Raw genomic sequence first — 25,600 nt, forward strand, 5'->3', positions numbered from 1 at the left:
AACTGAAGACACAAATTATCTGCTCCCCCTCTCTACACAATATGTAATGATGAGACAGGTGTAGGATAAGTGTAATAAAAGTTATTATTCAAAGAAAAGGGGAAAACATAGCAGTCTGTTGCCCATAGTAATTCTAAAATTCAGCTTCGCATATAAGGACCATTTCTTGATAAAGGTTCAAAACAGGTCTTTGGGAATGATTTTTGTGGCTTTTGGCTCCATCCTCTGAGAGCTTGATTCTGACCTTTGAGTCACCTTCTTTTACCCCCATAAGAAATAGGCCATATTTACAGCTGAGTAGATTTCTCAACTTTCTTTCTGTCTGTAGAAGTTTGGGGATCCAACGAACCCCTTTTATTAGTACAATCTCAGTTCTTCTTAGTCCAGGCTGGTATAATTACTTTAAAGACTTTGTGGATTTCTTATGTGGCAATTCATTATCTGTTTCATTTGACCAAAACTACACACATAAATTTCTCTGAGATAAGTCCTTCTGTAATTGGGCCTCCTGTGGAGCTTCTGTGGGCTAGCACACTTAATATCCTTAGAAATCTATTGTCTTCAAGTACCTCCTTAAGATTCTCAGATGGGACTTTGTTTGACTGAAATGGTCTCTAGGAGGCACCACCTTAAATATTTCTGAGATTATTTTTTATTGCAGTATATTTGATTTACAATATTATGTTAGTTTCAGGTGTATAGCATAGTGATTAAGTATTTTTGCAGATTGTATTTCATTACAGGTTATTATAAAGTAATGGCTATAATTCTCTTTGTTACACAGAAAATATTGTTGCTTATCTATTTTATATATATAGTAGTTTGTATCTGTTTATCCCAAACTCCTAATTTGTCCCTCCCCGCTTCTCTGTCCTCTTTGAAATTTCTGAGATTTTAACAAATGGATGTCAGTCACCATTGACCTCATCTTTACTCCAGAACAAGCATAGTTATGAACAAGCATTGTTATGATAACAATCTGGAATTGATGTGTCCTTTCTTACTTTGAGTGCCTTTTGCTGGGTGGAAAGATTGTCCTTGGCTTTTTGTATTTACTCCCAACTTTTCCCCAAATGATATCATTTATTCTTTAATTGAGCTCTGTCCTTGCTCAGTTTAATACAGGCATCTAGAAGAAGCCAGAAGGCACCTTCAATACTATGGAAATCTCCTCAGATGCATCCCTGAGTTCATTCAGAACACTTTTAGTTTCCAAATGACTGCAACCAATAGTGCTGTCAAACTTTCTTCCACTACAGAACAAGGAACTCCTTTTTCCTCAGCTTCTAATAATAGTTTCCTTCTTGCCCTCACCAACTGTTTCCTTGAGGTTTGTCACATGGTCACCAAGTGAATGCCACATGATCTGGGTTTTGATTTAGTGGCATCCCACTTCTAGAAAACAACTTTTGTTCCAGTTATCTGTTGCTCTTTACCAAATCACCCCAAACTTAGCAGTAAAATAGATGATGATTTTATTGTGTTTGTCGATTCTGTGGGTCAGGAATTTGTACAGGGCAAGGCCAGGAGCCTCAGCTAGGGAGACTCAGATGGCTGGGGGTGACTCATACAGCTTGAAGCTACATCACCATCTGGAAACTTCTTTACTCACATGTCTGGTGCCTGGGTTGGGATGATTGAAAGGCTGGGCTCGGCTAGGATTCTTTTTTTTTAATTGAAGTATAGTTGGTTTACAATATTGTGTTAGTTTCAGGTGTACAGCAAAGTGATTCAATAATATGTGTGTGTGTGTATATATACATATATATATATATATTTCAGGTTATTTTCCATTATAGGTTATTACGTATGTTGGATATTGTTCCCTGTGTTATACAGTAAATCCTTGTTGCTTATCTATTTTATATATAGTAGTGTGTATCTGTTAATCTCAAGCTCCTATTTTATTACCCCCATCCCTTTCCCTTTGGTAACCATAACTTTGTTTCCTATGTCTGTGAGTCTGTTTCTGTTTTGTAAATAAGTTCATTTGTATTATTTTTAGATTCCACATGTAAGTGATCTCATATAATATTTGTCTTTGTCTGAATTACTTCACTTAGTATGATATTCTTTAAGTCCATCCATGTTGCTGCAAATGGCAATATCTTATTCTATTTTATGGCTGAGTAATAGTTCATCATATATATATATATATGTCGTATATACCACATCTTCTTTATCCATTCATCTGTTGATGAACACTTAGGTTGCTTTCATGTCTTGGCTGCTGTGAATAGTGCTTTTATGTACATTGGGGTGCATGTATTTTTTTGAATTAGGGTTTTTATCTTTTCCAGATATATGCCCAGGAGTGGGATTGTTGGATTATATGGTAGCTCTATTCTTAGTTCTTAAAGGAACCTCCATAATGTTTTCCCATAGTAGCTGTAACAATTTACATTCCCATCAACAGTGCAGGAGGGCTCCCTTTTTTCTACACCCTCTCTTTGGCTAGGATTCAGGGACAGAGTGCCTCCATGGGACTCACCCATGTGGCTTGGGCTTCTCATCACATGATGGCTGGGTTTTAAAAGGAACCATGTCAAGAAGGAATGCCCGGAGAGTGAATTTTCCAAGATGCTAAGGCAAAGGCTATGTGATCTTTTATAATCTGGCTTCAGAAGTCACATAGCATCACTTGTGCTGTTCCTTATTGGTTGAAACAGTCACGGGCCCACCCAGGTTTGAGGGATGGGACATAGACCTCCCCTCTTGATGGGAGGAGCATCACCTGATTTAGGACCAGGTTTTAAAACCACCACAAGAAGCAGACTTTGGAGAATACTTAGGAGTCTTTCTTTCATCCTTACCCAAAGTGACTGGGTAAGTTTCCAGTATTTCTCTTCTCCTCCTTAGGTTTCTATAAATGTTTGATTCAACTGGATCCTCTTCTTCCACAGAGAAAGACCTGTTATTTTCCTGTATATTCTCCACACATGTGATTTCAACAACCCAGAAAGTCAGTGCTTTGGTATGTATTTGCATTCTCTTTGCTCACTCTCTTAATGAGAAGATGAAAAGATGGTAGTATAGCCATGATAATGGTCACGAAGAGGGAGATGGGGGTGAGGGGTGCTTGGCCAGAGAGCCCTGGTCTTGAGAAATAAGTCCTTGAAATAAAGCCTGTTGGTCTTGGGACAGAATTAGCCTTTGACTTCATCCCTCACGTTAGGGAGGACAGTTCATAGCATTAACCCAAGGCTTCTAGTGTTTTCATTAGGTATTGTTTGGATGAAATTGAACCTCATGAGTTTTGTTTACATTTACAATGTTATGAATACCAAAGCAATCCATGTGCACTATGGAAAAAAATTGAGAATGTAGAAAAATATAAAAGAAATGAAAAATTAACAGAAAATGAATGTTAATATTGTGGCATATAGAACTAAAAAACCCACAACCATGTGCTTAAAATAAGCAGATTACTCTGTGTACCCTGACACTTAAAAAAATGTAATGCATAAGCCCATTTCTTCATGTCATTAAATATAACAGTGGAGCATGATTCCTAAAGGTTACATAATATTGAATTGTACAACTGTGCTATACTTCACTTAACCAGTCCCCTCTTGTTGAACGTTTAGGTTATTTCAATGTCGTGTTGGGTTGTTTGGCTCATGTAGCATGAACCCAAGTGAAACCCCTTTGTGTATCATCACCCTTGGCACCTTCCGTGGGTTACATTTATTTGGGGGAACAGATCTGACAGGTTGTGGAAGTAGAAATAGACTTATTCTGTGTTGTCCCCAAGAGTGGCACCAAGACATCATCAATCATGATGATGATAGTGGTGATGACAATGATATTGACAACTAACATCGTTTAATGCATCCACCCAGTTGTTCATGTTAAAAACGCACATGTCTTTGCTTTGTTTCTCTTTCTCACCTGCCACACCCAGTCACCAAGACCCGTCAATTCAGTGTCCTAAATATTTCTTGAATCTATTTTCTTTACATTTCCATTGACACCTCTCTTCTTTTGATTACTTTAATAGATATGGGCTGTAGAACTGTCTTCTAGTCAGTGTGTTACTTCTGAAGTTCAGCCCCAGTCATTCCAACGTGTAAGTCTCATCATCTTGGAATAATATCCAAACCCCTTCTCGTGTCCCACAAGACCCAATCTCACCCCTACTTCTCTTCTTCATTCATTCTGAATTTTTCTTGCCTCTGGCACAACCCTGTCTCTGAAGGCCTTTGTCCTAGTCAGCTTGGGCTGCTATAACAAACTACCATAAACTGGGTGGCTTAAACAATAGAAATTTATCTCTCACAGTTCTGAAGGCTGGAAGCCCAAGATCAAGGTGCCAGCTAATTTGATTCCTGGTGAGGCCTCTCTTCGTGGCTTGCAGTCGGCTGCCTTCTCACTGTGCCCTCAGATGGTGAAGAGATATATCATCTTTCTCATGTCTCTTTTTTATATAAGGGCACTAATCCCATTCATGACGGCTCTACTTCTATTACTTAATAACCTCCCCAAAGCTCTACCTCCTAATACTGTTACACTGGGGATTGGGGCTTCCACATGTGAATTTTGGAGGCACACAAACATGCAGTCCCTAGCAGCCTTTGAGTCAACTCTTCCCTCTGCCTAGAATGTTCTTCCTCCCTTTCTCCCAATTATATCAGTTCATATATTTCTTCCTCCAAGAAGCCTTCTCTGACTATCCCCCCACCCAAGTCTGAGTTGGGTGCCCTGCTAGTGCTCAGTGTGACTATCTGTGTAGATTTCCTTCCTGGCACTTATTTTATCTGTCACAGAATTTTATCTTACTTCCCAGTGAATTGTGAGCTCTGAGAGAATAAGGACCCTTCTCTCTTCCCATCAGATCTTAGCCCAGTGTCCAGCACATAGTATGCCCTCATTAACTATATGAATAAATGAAAGCCATGGCTGCTGCTTGTTGGCCAAGCCCACCCACAAGATGACAACTCTCTCCCACATACAAGAACCAGCTCAAAAGCCCTCCTGTATTTGCTTTCTGGGGGGTAGAAAATTATCTTCTAGGTAGAAAAATGCTTTAAAAACAGAATAGGCAAGGACTTGTGTAAATCATTAATAAATCTGTTTACTATTTTTATTTGCATTAAATATCAAATTAAGTATTGCATTGAGTTAAATATTAATATTGCATTAAATATATATTACATTTTAAAAATTGAGTACTAGATGCTCTTCCTCAGAGTTGGATTATGAAGGCTTTAGCACAATCAACCCAGCATGTGCTAACTGTGTATGGTTGTTTTCTGTGCTAGGGTCCTCAGGAACAAGAGAAAAGGTGAGAGGCTGCAGGGGCCTGCAGATGGGTGGTATGACTAGGAGGGCAACGCTCCACAGTGAGAGTTGATGGCTGATGGCAGGAGGAGAGAGGAGAGGAAAGGATGAGGGGGAATATACAATTTATCATGCACCTATTATTTGCCATACATTGTCCTAAGGGATTTGCATAGGTTATCTCATTTCATTTCATTAGAGACCAATGAAACAGGTACAATTATTCTACTTCACACAGGTGAGTCTCACAGAGGTTGGGAGATGTGCACAAGGCCTCGTAGCCTTGGTGGGGCTATCATAGGCAGTATGATTACACTCTTAACTATGATCCTCTGCTGTTGCTTGAGGGAGGAGTTTAAAGGTTGCTACTAATCAAAATGGACACATGGGTTTTAAAGAATTTTAAATTTTGGCTGTCTTTATTCCTAATGACAAGGGAACATGATGGAATTTAGACCCACCTATCCACCCACCTATCCATCCATCCATCCACCATCCACTCGTCCACCTGTCCATCATCCATCCATCCATCCGTCTTACTGGTTCTTACTGAGCTCCTGATGGGTACCAGGAATGGCTAGGTATAGGAATGTAGGAGTGAATGAGGCAGATATAATCCTTATGCTGATGGATCTCATAGTTCAGTGGCAGAAGCCAGGACCACTTGACTTTTAATATCCCAGGCTCTTTCCCCTTCACCAAGATGCTTCCATAGTTTGAAACACTCTTGGATCATGTGGTGTATCCTGTGTCTTGTGTCTCTGAAGAGCCAGGATGGGCTATGGTACTGAAGGGAGCTCTCTGGCCTGCAGTACTTACCACGCCCTGACCTCTTGGTGACTTGCTCAGAGAGTACCTGGTCAACATCATCTCTTCCTGATGACTGGATTCGCCCATGCTAGGCAGGATTGTCATCCGATCTGTTGTGCTCCAGTGCTCTGAGGCCACACATGAACACGCATTGGAGTCTGGGTTAGATATGGCCCTGGGTCTTCAGGGAAGACCCTTGTCCCCTGTGTTAAGGGCCCCATCCACATGGCTGACAAGCTGTTCCCTGTCCTACCTGTATGACAGATACAGCGTACCTGTTCAGGTGGGTCCCAAGGCTTCATCATATCCCTATGCACTGTGATGCGGCTGGTGGGACCAAGTAGATTCTGACATAGACCAACCGTAGCACTTTGCTAGACCAACTGGTAAGGTCCCTCAGATCCTAAATTCATACTTCAGTTCAGACTTCTCATCTGAATCCCACACTGACATGTCCAGCTGCTTTCTGGACCATTCTAAATGGATGTCTAAAGGACATCTCAAATGTCATGTGTCCACTTGTCCCGTGCCTATCAAACACTTTCTTACTCTTCCCCCAATTTTTTCTTCTCCCCAAATATTCCCTGCTCAATTATTAGCATCACCTATCACTTTGCACCAGATATGCAACTCAGAAAACAAGAGGTCGTGGTATTTTCCCATCCCCACCCCCTGGCCTGCAACACACACACACATACACACGGTGAGCCACCAGCAAGTCCTCTTGATTCTATCTCCAAAATATTTCTCAAGTCTGTCTCCTTTCCTCCATTCCCTCCACCACCACCTTAATTCACACTTCTATCACCTTTTGCAAAAACCATAGGTGCCTCTCAACACATTAAGCTATCTCTACTCTTGCTCCATCCAAACTATTGTCCATGTGAGAATTAAAGTGATCCTGTCCCTTCCTGCCGTCATGTTTAGTGACTTTCCATTGCCCTTGGGAAGACTCCAGACTCCCAACCTGGGCTGGATCCCAAGGCTCCTTTGATACTGTGCCCACCTGTCCCTCCAGCCTTGCCTTATAGCACCTTTTAGCGTGCTCTATCCCCCTAACTAGGATGCAAGCCCCAGAGTTCAGGAGCTGCTGCTGGCTCACTCTGGATTGCCAGTTCACCAAGCACAGTGCCAGGACAGAGCAGGCCCCAGGAAATAGTGGTGGAGTGAATAAATGAGTGAATGAATGAGATAGCAAGACAGATAATGATTCCCTCCAAGTTGGTGGTTCTCTTATTTGTTCTCTTATTTGCACACTGGGGGGGCGGTTTAAAAGTGGGGTGGAACCTTGATCCTGTTCTTCCTGTGTCCACACTATGGCAGACACAGAACTCTCCCTTCGAGAGGGATGCATAGCCCACCTGTGAACGGTGTGGACAGATGACAGCCTCCAGCTGTTAATGCCTTGGGCCTGCCTCAGCCCTTGAGCTGCCCTGCTCTTCTCAGGTTGGCGCCGACCAACGACTGCAAGACTGTGGTCCTAGGACCTGACCCTTTCTGCCGGATGCAGGACTCCTCTAATGGGCACTTGGCTCTGGAGTCCCTGGGGAGCGGCCAGGAGCTGTCAGGTCTGCATCCCCACTGACAGCTTCCCTTGTCGCATCCTGCCTCCTCCCTTCTCCTTGCATGGCTTGTGTCAGTGTCCCGTGGCTGCTGCAGAAAATGATCACGAACTGGCGCTGTAAAGCAACAGAAGTTTATCCTGTCACAGTTCTGGAGGCTAGAAGTCCAAAATCAAGGGAGCTATGCTCCCTTCAAAGGCTCTAAGAGGGGACCCCACATGCCTCTTCCAGCTTCTGGTGGCTCCGGGCATTCCTTGGCTTGTGGCTGCATCACTCCAGTCTCTGCCTCTGTCTTCACATTGCCCTCTTCGCTGTGTCTGTGTGTCTCTTATGTCTCAAATCTTCCTTTTCTCTCTTAAGAACACTGTCTTTGGATTTAGGGATTCCCTCCCTACCCCGCCCCAGTCCAGTGTGACCTCATCTTACCTTGATTATATCTGCAAAGACCTTTTCCCAAATAAGGTCACATGCACAGGTTCTGGGGAATTAGGACTTGAACATATTTTGAGGAGGGGACACTATTTAACTCCCACTCAGGTGTTACTCCCCAGTAAACCTTTTGCATGGCTAACTCCACCTTGACATCTGCTTTCCAGGAGACCCGGTTGACAGACTTTCTTCCCTCATCTGGAGTGTTCTGCTCCTTGCCTGTTATGATATTTCACTTCTGCTTAAATATTTTTTTGCCTTCCCAAGTCACTTGGAAGTTCCCTGAGGGCAAGTGTGTGTCCTTCTGGACAGTGCCAAGTGTGACCTTTCATTTATGTGAAAGAATCTGGGGACAAGAGAGGTCTTGGAATTAGAATTAGACAAAGCAGGTCTGAATCCTATCTCGCCAACCACAGGGACCCTGGGACCTTTACTTCTCTCTTTTCATGATCTGTGAACCAGACATGATAATAATATCCACCTTTCTTGTGGTCTTTTTGTGAGGATTAAATGTTTTCATTCACATATGATGGGGGGAGTTCTCCACTGTTCTGTCTACACCATTACAACTTCTCTTCCTCACCCTCTATCTTTTTTTTTGTTTGTTTGTTTTTTTTTGCGGTACGCAGGCCTCTCACTGCTGTGGCCTCTCCCGTTGCGGAGCACAGGCTCCGGACACGCAGGCTCAGCGGCCATGGCTCACGGGCCCAGCTGCTCCGCGGCATGTGGGATCTTCCTGGACTGGGGCACGAACCCGTGTCCCCTGCATCGGCAGGCGGACTCTCAACCACTGCGCCACCAGGGAAGCCCACCCTCTATCTTTTAAGGGGCCTATAAGTCTCCTTTGAAAAAGGAGGGCACCCGTGAAAAGGGGGCGGGCACATGGAGAGGTTTTGTTGGGGCTCTGCAAAGGCTTGGGGCGTGAGCAGGACTCCTTCTGGACCATCTACAGTCTTTGGGCGGCAGTTTGTGGAAGACTCTTTCCACATGGTGATGGAGCTCCTCATCCTGGGTTATGTGATCTCCCTCAAAGGGCAAGATTATTCTGTAGGCATTGGATTGGCAGCTGCCTTTGGATATCAAAAAAGACTGAACACTGTTTCTTTCTCTTTTCACTCCTGCTAAAGTAATCCTAATCCTCCCAGAGGCAAGGAGGAGGCCTCTGATTGATGGAAAGTCTTATATAAGGAGGGGCACCAAGGAAAAGTGCAAAGATTAATCCAAGTTCTAATCCTGTTGCAGGAGCAAAGTGTGTCACCTGCTTGGGCATTGTGCAGCAGCTATTATGAATATTGTTGCTTGATATCCCCAGTGTCATTGTCCTTGTCATCAGGGTGGGGAGTGAGGGACACCCTCAGATGTCAAGGCGGAAATTCTGCTCACGAAACGGATGACGGTGAAGGAGTGTCTGCAGAAATACTCCACTGGGTAGAGGGACGGAGATGCCGCAAGCAAACCAGGTTCTTCCCTGCAGTTTTGCATTCTTGCTGTGCCTTCTAGGAGATTGCAGCCTGGAGAGGAAACAAGAAAGCCGGCCCAGAGGTGACTTCACCCCGTCACGGTCTCCCTGTTTGCAAGGTCATGCGAGCAGAGGACAGATCCATTTTTAAGAGTGATGCGTGGAGTGGCAACATCTGAGCTTCCAGAGAGTGCAATGGTGTGATGCTAAGAGACACAGGCTCCTGCTCTGCACTGTCCTCTGCCCCTCCTTCCTCCTCTCCTTCTTCCCTACTCCTTCCTTCCCCTTAATGCACTCGTGTTCCCAGATGCCACGAGCAGAAGGGGTGGGTGAGGCGACTAGCCTGCAGGGAGGGAAGGTACCTCATTATTGTATTGGACACTGTTCAGAATTAGAGCTTTGGGCCCCACAGCTCCTGCAGCAACCAACCAGGCTCTGGTGAAAGTTTCAGGCAGTTTTCTCTTCCCTTTAAAGCCTGTTGGGACATTTTCAGCAGAAGAGAAAGGGGTAGAGTTCACCTTAATCTTTCTCTGTCCCATATTTCTGCCTTTAAGTGGATCCAAGCCCAAGCCTTGTAATTATCTCAAAAATAGACCTGATAGCCATGGTGCATTCGGTGGGTTTCCTTGGCGATGTCTAATGAAACGGCGCAGTGAGGAGGAGATAGCCTGTTGGTGGGTGGATAGATGGCCCTGCGTCTGTTAATCTCACATTTCATCTCCGTTTAAGCAGTCTCTGAGCTCATTAATTGTCTTTCTGAGTAGGGCCAGGCATTTATCTTTGAGAGCTATCTAGCTTTACTGAGTTCATCCAGGCTAAAGAGAAGGGGAGGGGCAGACTGTAGATGTCCACCTAATTTTACTGAACAAGAAATAGATAGTTAGACAGAGTGATGGCTCTTGATCTGTTTTGCCTGATTGGCCACCAACCGGCCACCAGAAAAGTGGTACCGGTTGCTGCCCCCACCAGTGGTGGATGAGAGTGCCACCTCCCCATATGCTGTCATGGCATGGAAGATCACCCGTCTCTTTCTGACATAAGGTGGAATTCTGTCAACGCCCACGTCATAGAACAAACATAAAAGAAACTCATAGAGCTGCCTAATGCACACAGAGTACCTGTCTGTTTTAAACAAGCCAGATACACAATCATTCAAATTTTATGAGAAGGATAAAGTAAAATGACTCTTTATACGCTGCCACGATATTTTTTTAACCATCAGATCCCTCTGATGCATTTAAAATAGATTCTGAATGTTGATGAATAGGGGAATAATTAAATAAAATATGGTTCATCCGTAGTATGGAATTCTGTGCAGCTGTTAAAAAAGGAAGTGATGGCTCCACACCAGGGGTTCTCAACTGGTGGTCCCCTTGGGGGACCCTTGGCCGTGTCGGTAGACATTTTTTGTTGTCACGATTGGGGGAGAGGATATGGTCCTGGCATTTAGTGGGTAGAGGCCAGGGATGTTGCTAAACATCCCACAATGCACATGACAGCCTCTCACAACAAAGAATTATCCAGGCCAAAATTTCAACAGTGCTGGAATTGAGAAACTCAATTCTACATGAATTATATGGAAAAGATTTTCATACTCTATTGTTAAGTTTATAAAAAACAAGTGTTCAGATCAATATCTACAGCTCCAATCCATTTTTTAAAATTAAGAAGTATATATTATGTGTATCTGCATATGTATATATAGGCAGATATGTTTGAACATGTTTAGGAAAAAACCCAGGAGAATACATGTCTAATTTTTGTTGTTTTTTGAGGGGTGAGTTTGGTGAATAGTAGGGGCTTTCTTCATTTATAATTCAGAAAAGAGTGGTGAGGAAAATAGTATGGATCCTGATTTGTATGGATTCAATGGAGACCCTACCTTTCCAGTATCACACATACTGCAAAGTGGATTTTCACAGGGCAGCACATACATTGCTTTTCAAGGGACTGTTATATGAGGCTCTCTAGATGAATGCTATGAATGAGATTTTTATAGGAGACTCTTTCTTTTCATTGCCCAGTGTCTGCCATTAGTTACAGCTGAGCCTGGCAATACTAGGTCTCGATTTCTTAAACAAACAAAATAAAATGAAACTCTGAATATGGGGGAATAAACAGATCCTAGTGCATAAAAATTCTTTAAAAGCACATCATGGCACACTAAGATGACCAACACTCAGAAAAACAACAGCCATGGAATATTCGTTTTGACCAAATTGTCCTGCTGGTTCCTTTGCTTTCAGCCAAATTGTTTTCAGTAGCACAAAGAGACTTATCCAGAAGCCTTTGAAGCATCTATTATTATGCAGTTATTATGCAGTAACCAGACCAGGGGGGAGAGTGCAGTGCAAGAGGCACAGCTGCCGTGGATCAAGAGGGTTGGAGCATGGGGATGAATGAGAGGAGGCACCCAGGCTTCAGGCTCAGAGGGCTGGCAGAACTGGGACACGCTTCTCCAACCCAGGAGATGAGGGGGCACAACTGGTGGAAAGAGGAGGGCGTGGCTTGGACCGTGTGATGTTGAAATGTCAGTGGGACACGCATGTGGAGAGAGCGAGAGGACAATCAGTTTGTTGATTCTGGAGCTCAGGATGGCAGCCAGGACCAGACACACACATACAGGGGTCCTAGAGGAGGTAGGGATTGAGGTCTGGATGGGACAGGAAATGGTTCCAAGGGAGGGGGAGTAATGTGCATGCAGAGGCGGATTCCTAGAGGATGCTGGTGTTCCCGGAATAGGCATAGGAAACGGAGCCCAAAGGACGAAGGGCTTTGGGAAAAGATGTCAGAGAGGGGACAGACAGACTCACTGCAGAGGGTTCTAGGCAAGGTGAGAAGGGACAAGGGTCCTGGGCTGTGCAATAAAGCTGTCCGGGTAAGGGGGAGTGGGCGCTGAGGAGTAAATGAGAAGGCGGAGGGCCCTCATATGCTCTTCCTTGGAGCTGTAGCCTTACTTGGATTTGTGATTCCCTAATTCCTGTCTGCTTCTCCTCCAGACTGTAAGTGCCCTTACATGGCATGGGGACCATGTCCATTTGTTCTTCTCACTGTGTCTCCAATGTTGAGCACAGTTCTGGAGGGTGGACATAAAGAAGCAAAGAGAGCTGAGCTTTTACAGTTACTAAAGGAGGTGAAGGAGCAAGGAAGAGGGGGGCTCAGAGAAGGAGCTGGCGTAGAAGGAGGGTTTGGAGATAAGGGGAGGGATGCTGGACAGAGGAAAGACTGGGGGAGGCACAGGGCTCGGTTCTGAGACCCCAGGAGAAAGATCTATGTCGGTCCACCCCCTTGTATGCAGACCCCGGGCTCCACCTTGCCCCCCCTCCCCCACCTTTCAGCCTGTGCCTCCCTTGTAAGCTGAGGTCAGAGACCCACCTGAGCCTGCCCCATGGACCAGGCACTGATGGGGGAGGAGAAGACGGGTGCTCTACCCTGCCCATGCCTTTCAACACAGGCAGGCAGGACAAGCCCTCTTGTTTACACTTTGCAAACAGGAGAGAAACGCCACAGGCGTGTCTGGTCTGACAGCCTTTGGGAGGTGGTAGGAGAAGCAGCTCAACATTTATTCCACGAGTTACCTGTTTCCAAATTGTGACCCTAGCTCTGTCATGTCCCCGAAGATTTCTCTTTATGTGGACGGTCTGTGCTGGCTGGTCCTAGCCCACGTTCATTGTTAATCTGTGGGGCGTGGACTTGACCAACAGTGGTAATAAACATACTAATAATGGTTCTAGGTATTTTCGCCCTAAAGCTTCTGTGCTGTAAACATCTTTGCTGCAAACATTTTCACCCCATAACTGATTGGCCCTAAGGCAATTTTGCTGTAAAAGACAAAATAACTGGCGAACAGTTCGCTTCGTTTCCTCACTGACGCAGGACTCCCATTTTTATATTCCATCCATCTTCGCCCTTGTGATGGTCTAAACAGTGATGAGTAGATGTGGTCATCTTAAAGCAGTGGATGGTAACAACTACTCTATCGATGTAGTTGATAGAAAACACGGTGATAAAACTTAACTGGAAGTGTGAAATTGAGAGTGCAAAGCCAAATCACATATTATACTAGAAAACGATAGCATCAGTTTGCAAATCCTTAGGTGATGTGAAGGCGCTAAGTTGAACCCATGTTTCCAACAGAACTTTGGAACATTCACCAATGGCCATGTGACAATCTTCCAAGAAGAAGCAGCAGTGATACAGAGCTCAGCTACAAACATGCATCCTCGTGTTTGAGATGGATCCTTGTCAGTTATTTGCGCAGTATTGCTGTGAATCTACATGCATTTTATTTCATTTTTATTTTTTAGATTAATTTTTTGGAGTATAGTTGGTTTACGATGTTGTGTTAGTTTCTGCTGTACAGCAAAGTGAATCAGTTACACATATACATATATGTGTACAGAGTATTGAGTAGAGTTCCCTGTGCTATACAGCAGGTTCTTATTAGTTATCTATTTTATATACAGTAGTGTGTATATCTCAATCCCAATCTCCCATTTTATACCTCCCCTCCCCGTTCCCCCTCGGTAACCATAAGTTTGTTTTCTACATCTGTGACTCTTTCTGTTTTGTAAATAAGTTCATTTGTACCAGTTTTTTTAGATTCCACATATAAGTGATATCATGTGATATTTGTCTTTCTCTGACTTACTTCACTCAGTATGAGAATCTCTAGGTCCATCCATGTTGCTGCAAATGGCATTATTTCATTCTTTTTTATGGTGGAGTAATATTCCATTGTATAATATTTGCACGCATTTTAAATGTGTGCAAATATTTTGTATTTTACAATAAAGTCTTAAATTTTGTTATTCATTTTTCGTGTTTCATTATGTCCTTTTTAACATCCCTCTTTACTTTTTTGTTATTTTATCTTTTACAGTAAAATTACCCTACAGCCAATTAGTTTTGCAGCAAAAATATTTGTGGAGAAAATGTTTATGGCAAAAAGGCTTGCGGCAAAGATGCTTTGGGCAAAGATGCTGGTCTAGGCTATTAACAGCTCTTGACACTGGGGCCTTTGCTGAGTGGTGGCCGTGAACCAGGTGTGTGGTATCTCATTTAATCCCCACGACCACCCGGTGAAGTAGGAGGGGAGCCTGGAGCTCAGCCTGGGATGGATGGGTGGTAACGGTGGAACGTTGTCTTCTCAGGTGGCCTGGTCTCCTGTGCCCAAGACCTTGGGCAGCAAAGCAGAGCAACGTCCCATCTCTTTGTCTTTAAGGTACTGGCTTGGTTAAGCTCCCCGCAGCTTGTTGGGCCTGGAGCCCTGGCTGGGACTAGCGAGTTCCAGGGCATTTTCTTTGGTTCAGCAGAGTCCAGGAAAGGGGTTCTCTTGTTTCTCTGCCTTGGAGTCCGAGGTGCTGCGGGAGGCCACAGGCATGTGATGAAGGGGCTCAATCTGAGCTTTGGGCAAGGAAAAGGGGAGCTTGTGGTATCTTCTCTCCCTTTGGGTGGGAAACCATCTCGACCAATAGGAAATATGGTGGAAGTGCGAGCAGAGGGTGGAGAGAGAGAGGAAGGAAGAGAAGGTTTACTTGGCTTGGATAGTGATGTCCCAGGCCCGGGGGCCACCTGGCCCTGGGATTTGCATTTCACAAAGTGTCTGTGCAACTCACCTTTTCCCTTTCGTCTCAGCCGGGGCCCTTCCCGTGCTGGGAGCTGGCTCGGCATTCTGAGAACAAGTGGAGCATGTGCGTGGGTCAGTCCACAGTGTGGGGGCTCTTTGGGCCTACTGAGTAGGGTGTGGCTTTTGGTTCTGTGAAAGTGTGCTTAAAATCTTCTGGTGGCTTCCGAACTTGCTTAGAGAAAACCCAAATTCCATATGTTGACCTTCAAGGCTAGCCATGATCTGGCCCTTGCTTGCCTCCTTGATGTCTGACTATCCCGATACTCCAAACTTCCTGCTTCCTGGCCCTTGTCCACTCGTGCCTGCCCCAGGGCCTTTGTAACTGCTGTTTCTACACTGAAAATACCTACTCCAGATATGTCTGGCTCTTTCTTGTCATTCAACTCTCAACCCTCCCCAACATAAAGTAGCACCTGTCATTCTCCATCCCACAACCCATTTTGTTATCATCATTGGACTTATTACTATCTGACATTATCTTCATTTATGGTTATTTATTACCTTATTTGCCACATCCTTCCTCCTCTCTTCCACCCAGTGGCAGGGACTTGTCGTCTGTTTATTGCTAGAAACACAGAGCCTACAATAGCACCTCTCTTGTGTTAGGCACCCCATCAACATTTTCGGAATAAATGAATCAAATATTTCTTTCCAAGGAGCATAGTTATTTTGTCTAAGAGAAAAACAAAGGAAAAACAATTGTTTCAATGCGAAACTCAACATTTCTTGTCTTTGTATTTTTTTATGCAGGACCTACTGTCCCTGCCATACAGCCTGGTCGAGGGTGAGGTAAGTACTCATTTTGTCCTGATTTAGGATTTTTGTTAAGTCTGATGGAAATGAAGGAGGTAAAAAAGTCTCATTCTCCCTATTACTGTGCAAACCCAGCCCAGCCATGCAGTGGGCATGCTAAGGAGAAGGGTGGGAATTGCCAGTGCTCATAGCCTATAGTTTTCTTAACCTCCCCTCCCAGTTGGAGGGGCTCCTGGACATAACTGGCACAAACCTGTTACCAGGCATGGCCGTCCAATCCCATGCCCAAGGCAGACATCTGTAATCAACCATAGCACAATTTAACCCTTACAGAGAACAGTTATTACTGATTGATCAGGGAAAGCTGGTGAGATGAAACTTATTCACACTTTTGATGTATGAGCTCTAGATGGGTGGTTAGGTGGCTTCTCATTAGGAATGATGAGAGTGGTTGTGAGGATGAGAATCAAGCCCTTCCCTCTATTTCATCATTCATCTGAAGGCAAATAAAGGAAGCCCACATCTTCCGGCATCATGCCACATTTTTATTAGCATTGGAGCCACCAGAGTTTGGCCATGTAAGAATATAATTGACCAAATGGATCTATACCTTGGGGCAAAACATTTTTTTTTTATTGATTCCAACTCTACATTATTATTGTTGCTTAATGAGGAACTAATGTAATTTCTAATGAAGCCGCATGGCCCTCAGATAGACAAAGTAAGGTTTTATTTCCCTTGTGATGCTGTATGCTCTCTTCAATTAAAACCGGGAAGGAAAATTAATACAAATGTAAGATTTTTTTTTTCTAAGATTAGTGTCAAGATGGCAGCTTTTTATTAAACATGTAAATTTCCTGTGTGATGGGATTGGAGAGATGTGTGGCTGGCCCTTGAGTGGACTGGAGATGGTTTAAGTGGCGAAGGAGGCTTCACGGAGAGTCTGAATCTGTGGTCTCTGTCATTTGAGGGGTGATTAGAGTGGGCTCTGTGCTCCATGGCCCCCTCCCCTCCTCCCAGCGTTCTGTCCCCTGGAGCCACACTCCCCAGGCTCCTGCTGTTGGCTGCCAGTTTTTGGTAGAAGAATTTGAGGAACTGTGGGTTTTTTGGGAAGTAATTTATTGATGTGAAATTCATATAACGTAATAGTAGCCGTTTTAAAGTGAACAATTTAGTGGCATTTGGTATATTCACAGTGTTGTGCACCCACTGCCTCTAAACATGTTCATCACCCCAAAAGGTAACCCCATTAGCACTCACTTCCCACTCCCCCTCCTCCCAGCCCTAAGCAACCACTAATGTGCTTTCTCTCTCTCTGGATTTGCCTGTTCTGGACACTTCATATAAATGGAACCAACAATGTGTGGCCACTTGTGACTGGTTTCTTTCACTGAGCATAATGTTTATGAGATTCATCTACGTGGTAGCTGTGTCAGTACTTCACTCCTTTTTTAAAAAAATTATTATTTATTTTATTTATTTTTGGCTGTATTGGGTCTTAATTGTGGCATGCAAGATCTTTCGTTGCGGCATGTGGACTTCTCTCTAGTTGTGGCTTGCAGCCTCCAGGGCATGTGGGCCCTGTAGTTTGCGGCACGTGGGCTCTCTAGTGGAGGCTCGTGAGCTCAGTAGCTGTGGCAGGCGGGCTTAGTTGCCCCGCGGCATGTGGGATCTTCGTTCCCTGACCAGCGATCGAACCCACGTCGCCTGCATTGTAAGGCGGATTCTTTACCACTGGACCACCAAGGAAGTCCCTTCACTCCTTTTATGGATGAATAATATTCCATTGTATGGATGGACCCCATTTGTCTATCCATTTGTCTGTTGGTGGATATTTGGGTTGTTTCTACCTTTTGGCTATGGTGAATAGTGCTGGTCTGAAGATGTGTGTACAAGTATTTGTTTGAACATCTGTTTTCACTTCTTTTGGGTGTATACCTAGCAGTGGATTTGCAGGGTCATATAGTAATTCTGTGTTTAACTTTTTGAAGAACTGCAAAACTTTCCCATCTATAACAAGAGGAAAAGGAGTCTCGGCAAGGTATCTGGTGTCTGCTGGGATTTGAAGCCTGGCAGGCCGGCTCCAGGACCTGTGTTTCCAACCACCATGCTTTCCTGCATTTGGGTGTGTCAGCCCCATTTAGCACGTCCTATTCTGTGCACTGCCCTGGGGAAAGCAGGAGTGCAGGGAAAGTGGAGGGCAGGTAGGCTCCTCTCACCTCGAGGGACCAAATGTATCATTCCTGGCCAGTCTCCCTCATTCCATGTGGCACCTTGACCTTTAAACTCTGAAGAGTCTGTGCAGTTGCTGGACCAGTTGATTGAGTAGTCACTTGATTTGCTGATAGGTTGTTTGAACTGGTTACTCAATCTCTTTCTCTTTCTCTCAGGGCTGACAAAGTCAACTTGACAAAGTAATAACAATTCATTGTGTATCAGCTGTAAGCTGTGTGACAATACTTGAATTAGTCTCAATCTCCATAGCACATAGGCAGACTAGGTCTCATCATCCCTCTTTTCCTACCAGGGTTTGTGGGTAGAAGCCCAGAGAGGTGAAGTAACTTGCCCATAGTCACACAGCTTGTAAGCAGCAGAGCTGAAATTTGAACCCGGGTCTATGCATCTCTGCGGCCTGGATTCTCCCTGCTGTGTCTGCAGGCTTCTCCAGACTCCCCCAGCCATCAACATTTTCCACACTAGTGTGGTGATTTTTTAAAAAACCCATTACAGTTTGGGCTTTCCTGGACCTACACAGTCCCTAGAACATCTTGAGATGCTGGGAACTTCTCAGTCGGTTGTGAGAAAATGAGAATTCCTTTTGGGGGAATGACATTCCACTCTTCTCTCTTCCTAGTAAAACCACTAGGAGGTATATTGCAAAACATGATCTGGCATCTACGGTCAAGGTGATTGTTTTTTTAACTGACTTTGTATCCTGCGTTCTCAATACTTTGGCAGTAACTGGGATGAGGTCTGAATTTGTTGTGTGGAGTTGTTCATCTTTCTACCCCCAGTAGGATGCTGCACAAAACGGCACAGGGAGGCTCTAGGTTCCTAGCATTGCTGGCAGCCCAGGAAGCTGGAGATGGGATGCTTCTCAGGTGAGAGGGAGAAGAGGGTGATACAGGTGACATGGGCAGGTAGGTCCTGTCCCCAGGGAGTCCCTGGCTCCCCAGGCACCAAGCAGTTAAATGCTCTGCCTGGAAAGTAACTTCCCCCAGGTTTCCTCTCCTGAGCATGATAAAGCACAAAGGGGAGCTGGGGCATATTTATACCTGCTCCTTGCACAGGTTTCAATGGCAGTAATTCTCTGACCTTTTAAAATGGATAAATCTCCTTGGCAGTGGCATATTTCTCAAGCTTAGCTCAGAGTGGGGGCCGAGGAACTGGGAGACATGGCCAGGCCAAGGAGAAGATTGATTAGCCCCAAGGGGGTCTGTTCTGGAAACCTGCCATGCCCATGGCTGCACTCACGGTTTGGGTAGAAAAAAGTGTGTTTTTGGCTGGAGTGTGAGTCCTTGCATCACCTCCCAGATGGATGAAAGCAGGAAGGCTGTTTTTCAGATCGCAGTGGATTTATTCCTTTGATCACCTGCCTTCGTCTGCCTCCTCTGTGCGTTCTGGTGGATGCTCTGCTGTCGTGTCTCTGTCGTTCTCCGTCACAGGGAACACTGGGTGAGAATCTTATTATCACGGGTTCTTTAACTCCCTTGCAGCATCACCAGGGAGCATAGTAGCCTCTATGGTTGGCAGTTCCCTTCCTTCTATCCTCTTTTCCTTCGTCCTCCCTCCAGAGCTTCCGACCAAGAGGTGTGGGAGAACCCGGAGAGAAGGGTCTGGCGTTTCTCAGATCTACTGTGTGCTAGGTGGACTCCCACAAGAAAGGTCATTAGTAAACCCATTTGCAGGTGGGGAGCCTCACACCCAGAGAGGCAAATAACTGTTCCAGGTCACCTAGCTCCCTGGAGGAGGACAAGGATTAGAATTTGGGTCCGACTGACTATGGTATTTGTTCTTTCTGATGCTGCCTTGAGGACAGGAAGAGGTGGTGTGGACGTTCCAGCAAGTCTCTTTCCCAACGTCCAGGCTCCTCACTTACTTCTCAGGGTGGTGCCTGTGCTCCCATCTCACCTCCTTCCATCCGCTGTTTGTAAATTCACGGCACCCTCCCTGTTTGAGAGGCTGGGACTGGCTTCCCAGCGATCATTTCCTAACAGAAGGAATGCTCTTTCCAGCTCAGCAAGTGTCGGTTCATAATTACCAGTGTAATTAGAGCAGGATTTACCATCTGAGCCTCTGTGGATGCTGCAAGCCTGCCGGCATAGGTAGCTCTGGCTTAGAATGGTGTCTGGTTCCCCAGGGAACCCAAGGTGTCTTCTGGGCCCGGCAGAACCATATGGAACTATCCGCTCAAAGTACCCAGGCAGATCCAGAGGCTTCCCGTGGTTCTAAGAATAATGCCCAGACACCCTGACATGAGCTGGCTCCCAGGCACCTTTCTGACCTTGGAGGCTCTCAGATCCAATGCCATCTTCTTTCAGGAGCCTTTGATGACTGGCCAAAGAATCAGCGTCTCTCCTGCCCCACACAGGTTCTTTTCTATTGCTCTGTTTTATCTTCTTCATGGCACTTAGCACTATCCGGAATCATATTCTTTCCTGTGCTCATGTTTATTTACTCGACTCTCTCTTACTAAAATATAAGCTCTTCAAGAGCCACATCTTGCTCACTTGTCTTCACATGTCTTGTTGAATGAAAACCTGAGACCTTTGCTGACACGTTATTACTCCTGTTACACTGTCACACCCCATTGTTTATGATCATGCCTCTGTTTTTAATAACTTGGTCCACTTACCTCTTTTCTTTGTGCTTGGAGGAGGTCTGTAAAATTCCTAATAGCAAGCACCTTATTTTTTTATTTCATTGGATCCCCAGCACCTTGTATAGTACCTGGTAGGGAGTAGATTCTCAATGCACTTTGGATGGGTGGGTCAGTGGATGGACGGGTGGGCAGTTGGGTGGATGGATGGGTGGTTGGTTAGGTGGATGGATCAGTGGATGGATGGGTGGGTAAATGGGTAGTAGGGTGCGTGGTTGGGTGGGTAGGTGGATGGATGGATGGGTGGGTGGATGGTTGGGTGGTTGGGTGGTTGGGTGAGTGGGTGAATGAATCGATAAATGGGCAAGTCTGGCTAAATTTTCCTGAAATACCCTTTGGACACTTGTAAAGTTGTGCTCTCTATCTGACAAACCTTATTAATTTTACAATAAGGGCCTTGGGTCCTTTTTTAATCTGAGATGGGTTGGTTAGGGTCTCCCAGAGCTACTATATTTCTGTTCTTTTCTCTTGGTACTGGCCACAGTTTGTGTTTTATATATTTTGAGTCCCTGTTCTTTGACTCACAAGGGGGATTTACTGACTAGTACTGGTTGTGAAGCTTTTATTAATATACAATGACTATCTTGACCTTGGGTAATGCTTTCTGCCTTGGGTTTTTCTAAAATCAGTGTTGCTTTCCATCTGTCTTTGGTTCCCATGGGCCAGGGCACATGCTTTCATTGTTACTCTTTAAAAATTTCCTCTTGGAAATGCAGATATCTCTTGGAAGTAGCCTATAGATGGATCTTGTGTATTCACCCTGTCTACCTTTTAATTGAGGAGTTCAGCATCAGTATATTTGCCATTATATATGTCTGATCACCTGTCATTTAAAAAGTTATTCCTTAAAAGAACTTTTCTTGCTGTTTCATTTATTTTCTCTCTTCTTGGTGTTGCAGATTCTGTTTGATTTGTTTTTATCTTACCTGCTGATTTGGAAGGTAGGCATTCTACATGTGGTTTGCCTTTCACTTCTTCGAAAAAGATGCTGTAACCCTTGTTTCTCTAATAGTCAGTCAAGAATGAAATGGCATGTTTGAACTCCATCCAGGCAAGATGAGGACATTTAGCTCACCTGCACTTTGCATTTCTCTGCACCCTCTTCTGTGTTCCCAGGAATTGTCACTATAATTGAGACTTCAGAGCCAGCTTAACGCCCATAAGTTGTAATTTTGACATTGTCGTAGTAATAGATAATGCTGGTGGAGGGGTTAATACGTAAGAGGCACTGTGCTAAGCACCAGATATAGCATTTCTCACCTAATCTTTTCAACAACCCAGTGAGGAGCTGTCCTTTGCCTCCACTTTTAGACAGTGAAAGTGAGTCTTTGGTGTTTCGTAACTCGCCAGAGGTCACACATTTGAGTGGGTGGCAGAGCCATTAGTACCTGGCTCTGGCTCTGGCTCTTAACCATGCCTGTCTTGCTCACTGTCAGGGATGAGTGCTGCCGGCTGTATGTGGCTTTGGCAATGTATTTATACCCAGCAGCTCCTTGGGGCTCTTACCTGCTCTGTTTCCACCCACAGTGCCCCTTCTTGAACTAGACTTACAATATCGACCCCCAACTTCCAGACCAGCAACACCCACATTTTCATGTGTTGAGGAAGCCCCTGGGGGATCTGGTTAAGATGTAGAACCTGATTCGGTAAGTCTGAAGTGAGGCCTGAGATCCTGCATTTCTTATAAGCTCCAAGGCGATGCTGCTGCTGCTGGTCCAAGTGCCTGCCTGTGACAGTGAGATTCTGGGTTAATCCAGAATCTCGAATCTCATCATTCTGCCTGCTTAATTGGCTTTGTTTTTATTGGTGCTCTAGCTCATTACTCTTTAATGCAGTGGTTAAGCAAATGGCCCCTGAAGACAACTGCCTTGACTCAAATCCCAGCCCAGCTGCTGACTCACTGGGATAACAGTGCCCACATCACTGGGTTGTTGTGGGGTTTAAGCAAAGCAAGATAAATGAAGTGTTTGGAACGGTGTCTGGCACATGGTGAGGGCAAGGTACACGCTTGGTATTATTATTTGCTCCGTCGAAGGCCTTCAGTCTATCACAATACAAACCTCTCGCTACCTCTCTCCTCTCTTCCTCCTCCCCACTCCCACAGCTCCTTTCCCAGACTATGGGATTTGTGCAGACCCTGTCCATAACCTCCAGATTCTTCCTGTTTTCTCTACATGAATCATTTCAAGATGGCTGGAGTCTCACCTCTTCCGTGCAGCCCTCCTGGTTAATCTTTCTCAGTCCAGTCCTCCCAGTTAGTCTTATGAAAATGTCTTCCTCTCCATCTAGCTGCAAGAATTCATATTGAACTCTTTGTAACGGATGTTTTCGTGGATATGGATTTGGAAAATACACTTTGACAAGCTAATTTAGATTGGGGGGCAAGACCCCTGGGGGTGATCTGAGTAAGAACAGAGCGCTACTATCCTTCCTGAGTGAGCTGTATAAGCTTAGCTTCAGAAGGGAATTGGTTAGGATAATAGAGGCTTAGAGACCGCTGGGCAGGAAGAGCAATGGAAGAAGAAGTGAAAAGAGAACAAAGCAACTGCTGTTTGGAGGAAAACTATGGGGAAAGATCAGAGATTTTTTAAGGGAATTGTCGGGAAGCTCTGCACTGTTAATGCATTTTCCCCTTCCCACCACCTCATGAATGTTCAACAACATGTCCATTTCCGGTTAGTGTTCTGTGACATTGGCTTTGTTTGGGGGATGGTGATGAAGTGCTAGGTATGGTCTCAAGCAGACATGGCAGGGGTCAAGTTGACAAGTTGGCCGCCATCTGCATTGGTAGCTCATCTACACTGAGGTGGGACTCAGGTGTTAGTACCTTTGAAACCTTCCAATGTACAGCCATGGTTGGGGACCACTAACTTCAAGCAATGTACCCCACATTCGTTGTGTAGGGCATTCATAGTGTTAAGTGCCCAGAGAAGTTTTCTAAAAAGGTGGTAGTCATGTTACTGTGGTTGTCTAAGTTTGGGGAACAAAGCTAATTTGGTTTCTTCACTGCAGGGCTTATTAGCACCTTTACTATGCTTATAATATGCTGTGACCATACAACCTTTTTGGGGAATATCTTTTAGAATGTGGGTATTTGATGCCTGCTTATCTGAGGTCCCCAGAGCCCATTTAAGGAGAACTGAAAAATTCCCCTGGACGCCTTTACTGTGGCGGATTTGATGATGATGATGGTGCTGATGAAGGAGGTAGTGATTTTGATTATGACCGTCTCACCAGCAAGTAAAGACCCAAAGAATGAAGAGGGAAATGCTCAACCCCCCTCCTGGAGACAGGCTGCCGTCCCTACCAGGTGGCCTGGACGGTCACTTCCAATTTGGGAACTGGTCTTACTTTGCATAAGTGATTGAAGTAATTGCACTGGCTGTTTCTCTTAATCTACAAGATGCTCAGTAGGGATGGGACACCTAAAGGAGTTAGTTCTGATTTTCTCTAGATTGTTTTTGATCTCCAGTCACTGCCTTGTTGCTCTCTCTAATCGCAAGCTCCATATCGAGGAGCTGGGGTACATATGGTACCTAACTCTCCCCTCTTATGATGGGCTTGTACTTCAGGATGGATTCCTTATGGCTACTTCTCTTGTAGGTGCTTCACAGCTTTCTGATTGCAGAAAGGTCTCCCTAGAGATGCAGAACTGCAAAACAATGTGTCTTGTCCCTGAAGGGAATTTCTGGCACAAGCCCTATTGTTCTTCCCCAGCCATTAGTATGAAGCTTTCCGTCAACTCAGGCAGAAGGGATGTGATGGAAAGATCAGCTCACCCAACCCAAATGTAGGTCCTCTTGCTTCTCACTGCACATCCTGGTAGCCAGCCTGGCTTCCCCAATTTTAGGCAACCACTTCTTTTTGATTCAGCAGCTCAGTAGGGAGGGAGTAAGGAATTCACAACACACAGAACTGCAGCTCTGCATCCCTGTCTCCCTTGGAGGCGCAGGTGACGGAAGAGGCAGCCAAACATTCCTGATTCCACAGCCAAATGTTACTTCCTCCCTGGAGGCTCAGCTTGGTGAGCAAATTCCAGAGGCTTGGTGTTTTTCATCCCAATTTAGGCTAGACTAGCAAAGGGGGTTTGATTTCTAAAAGTGGGACAGTCTTCACACTGTCCAATCTGAGTGGACCAACAGAGAGAGGGAAGGCTGTGAGCATTTACGGGGCTGCGTGCCGCTGGCAGTAGTGTTCCCAGTGTGCCTTCCAGTAATGGGTAATAAATGTTCAGTTATTTAACCTGGAATCAGAGCTGCAGCATTATCGATTACCTGGAACATCTCAAGCTCTAGACAGCGAAAGCCCCTTGCATGAAGAAGTATATCTGTAGAACATCACTGAGAATTAAAGTTAAACAGACATGCATAAAACATACACAAGGTAATTCTCATTGGCCTTACGAGTGCAGGACTAGAAGTGCTGCTGAACTCTGAGGTGCCAGCTCAAGACTCAGAGGTGCAAAAGGATGGATGGATGGATAGCATCAGTTTCTCTCTCCAGATCCACCCACTGCTCTTCTCTACCCTCTTTGTGACCTGGGAGCCTTCCCTGTATAGATCACAGTACCAGGCTCCCTTGCCCACTGGCTTCTGGTTGGGTTTGGGCAATAGGGAGCCATGCAGGTTATGGGAGGAAGAGGAGAGGGCAGGGCATTTACAGACTCTGCTTCCTCCCATGGGTTGCTGCATTCCTAAAGAAGACAGCAGGCAAGCTTCTCTGTATTCAGGCTCAGAGATGGTGGCAGAGCCTGAAATCCCACTGTTACTAGCCCCAGAACACTGCATTATCTCTTGTGG

At 45.1% G+C, this 25,600-nt stretch overlaps 1 protein-coding gene across 1 annotated transcript in view; it reads left to right on the top strand.

Annotated features, from left to right (window-relative positions):
* Positions 1 to 25,600, top strand: part of RBFOX1 (RNA binding fox-1 homolog 1) — a 2,234,275-nt gene that overhangs the window by 230,654 nt on the left and 1,978,021 nt on the right. Inside the window, exon 2 of the mRNA XM_032606353.1 lies at positions 15,920 to 15,958. Coding sequence (XP_032462244.1) covers positions 15,920 to 15,958 — 39 coding nt within the window. The remainder of the gene's footprint in view (positions 1 to 15,919; positions 15,959 to 25,600) is intronic.

The sequence above is a fragment of the Phocoena sinus genome, chromosome 15 (genome assembly GCF_008692025.1).
Source record: "Phocoena sinus isolate mPhoSin1 chromosome 15, mPhoSin1.pri, whole genome shotgun sequence".
NCBI lineage: Eukaryota > Metazoa > Chordata > Mammalia > Artiodactyla > Phocoenidae > Phocoena > Phocoena sinus.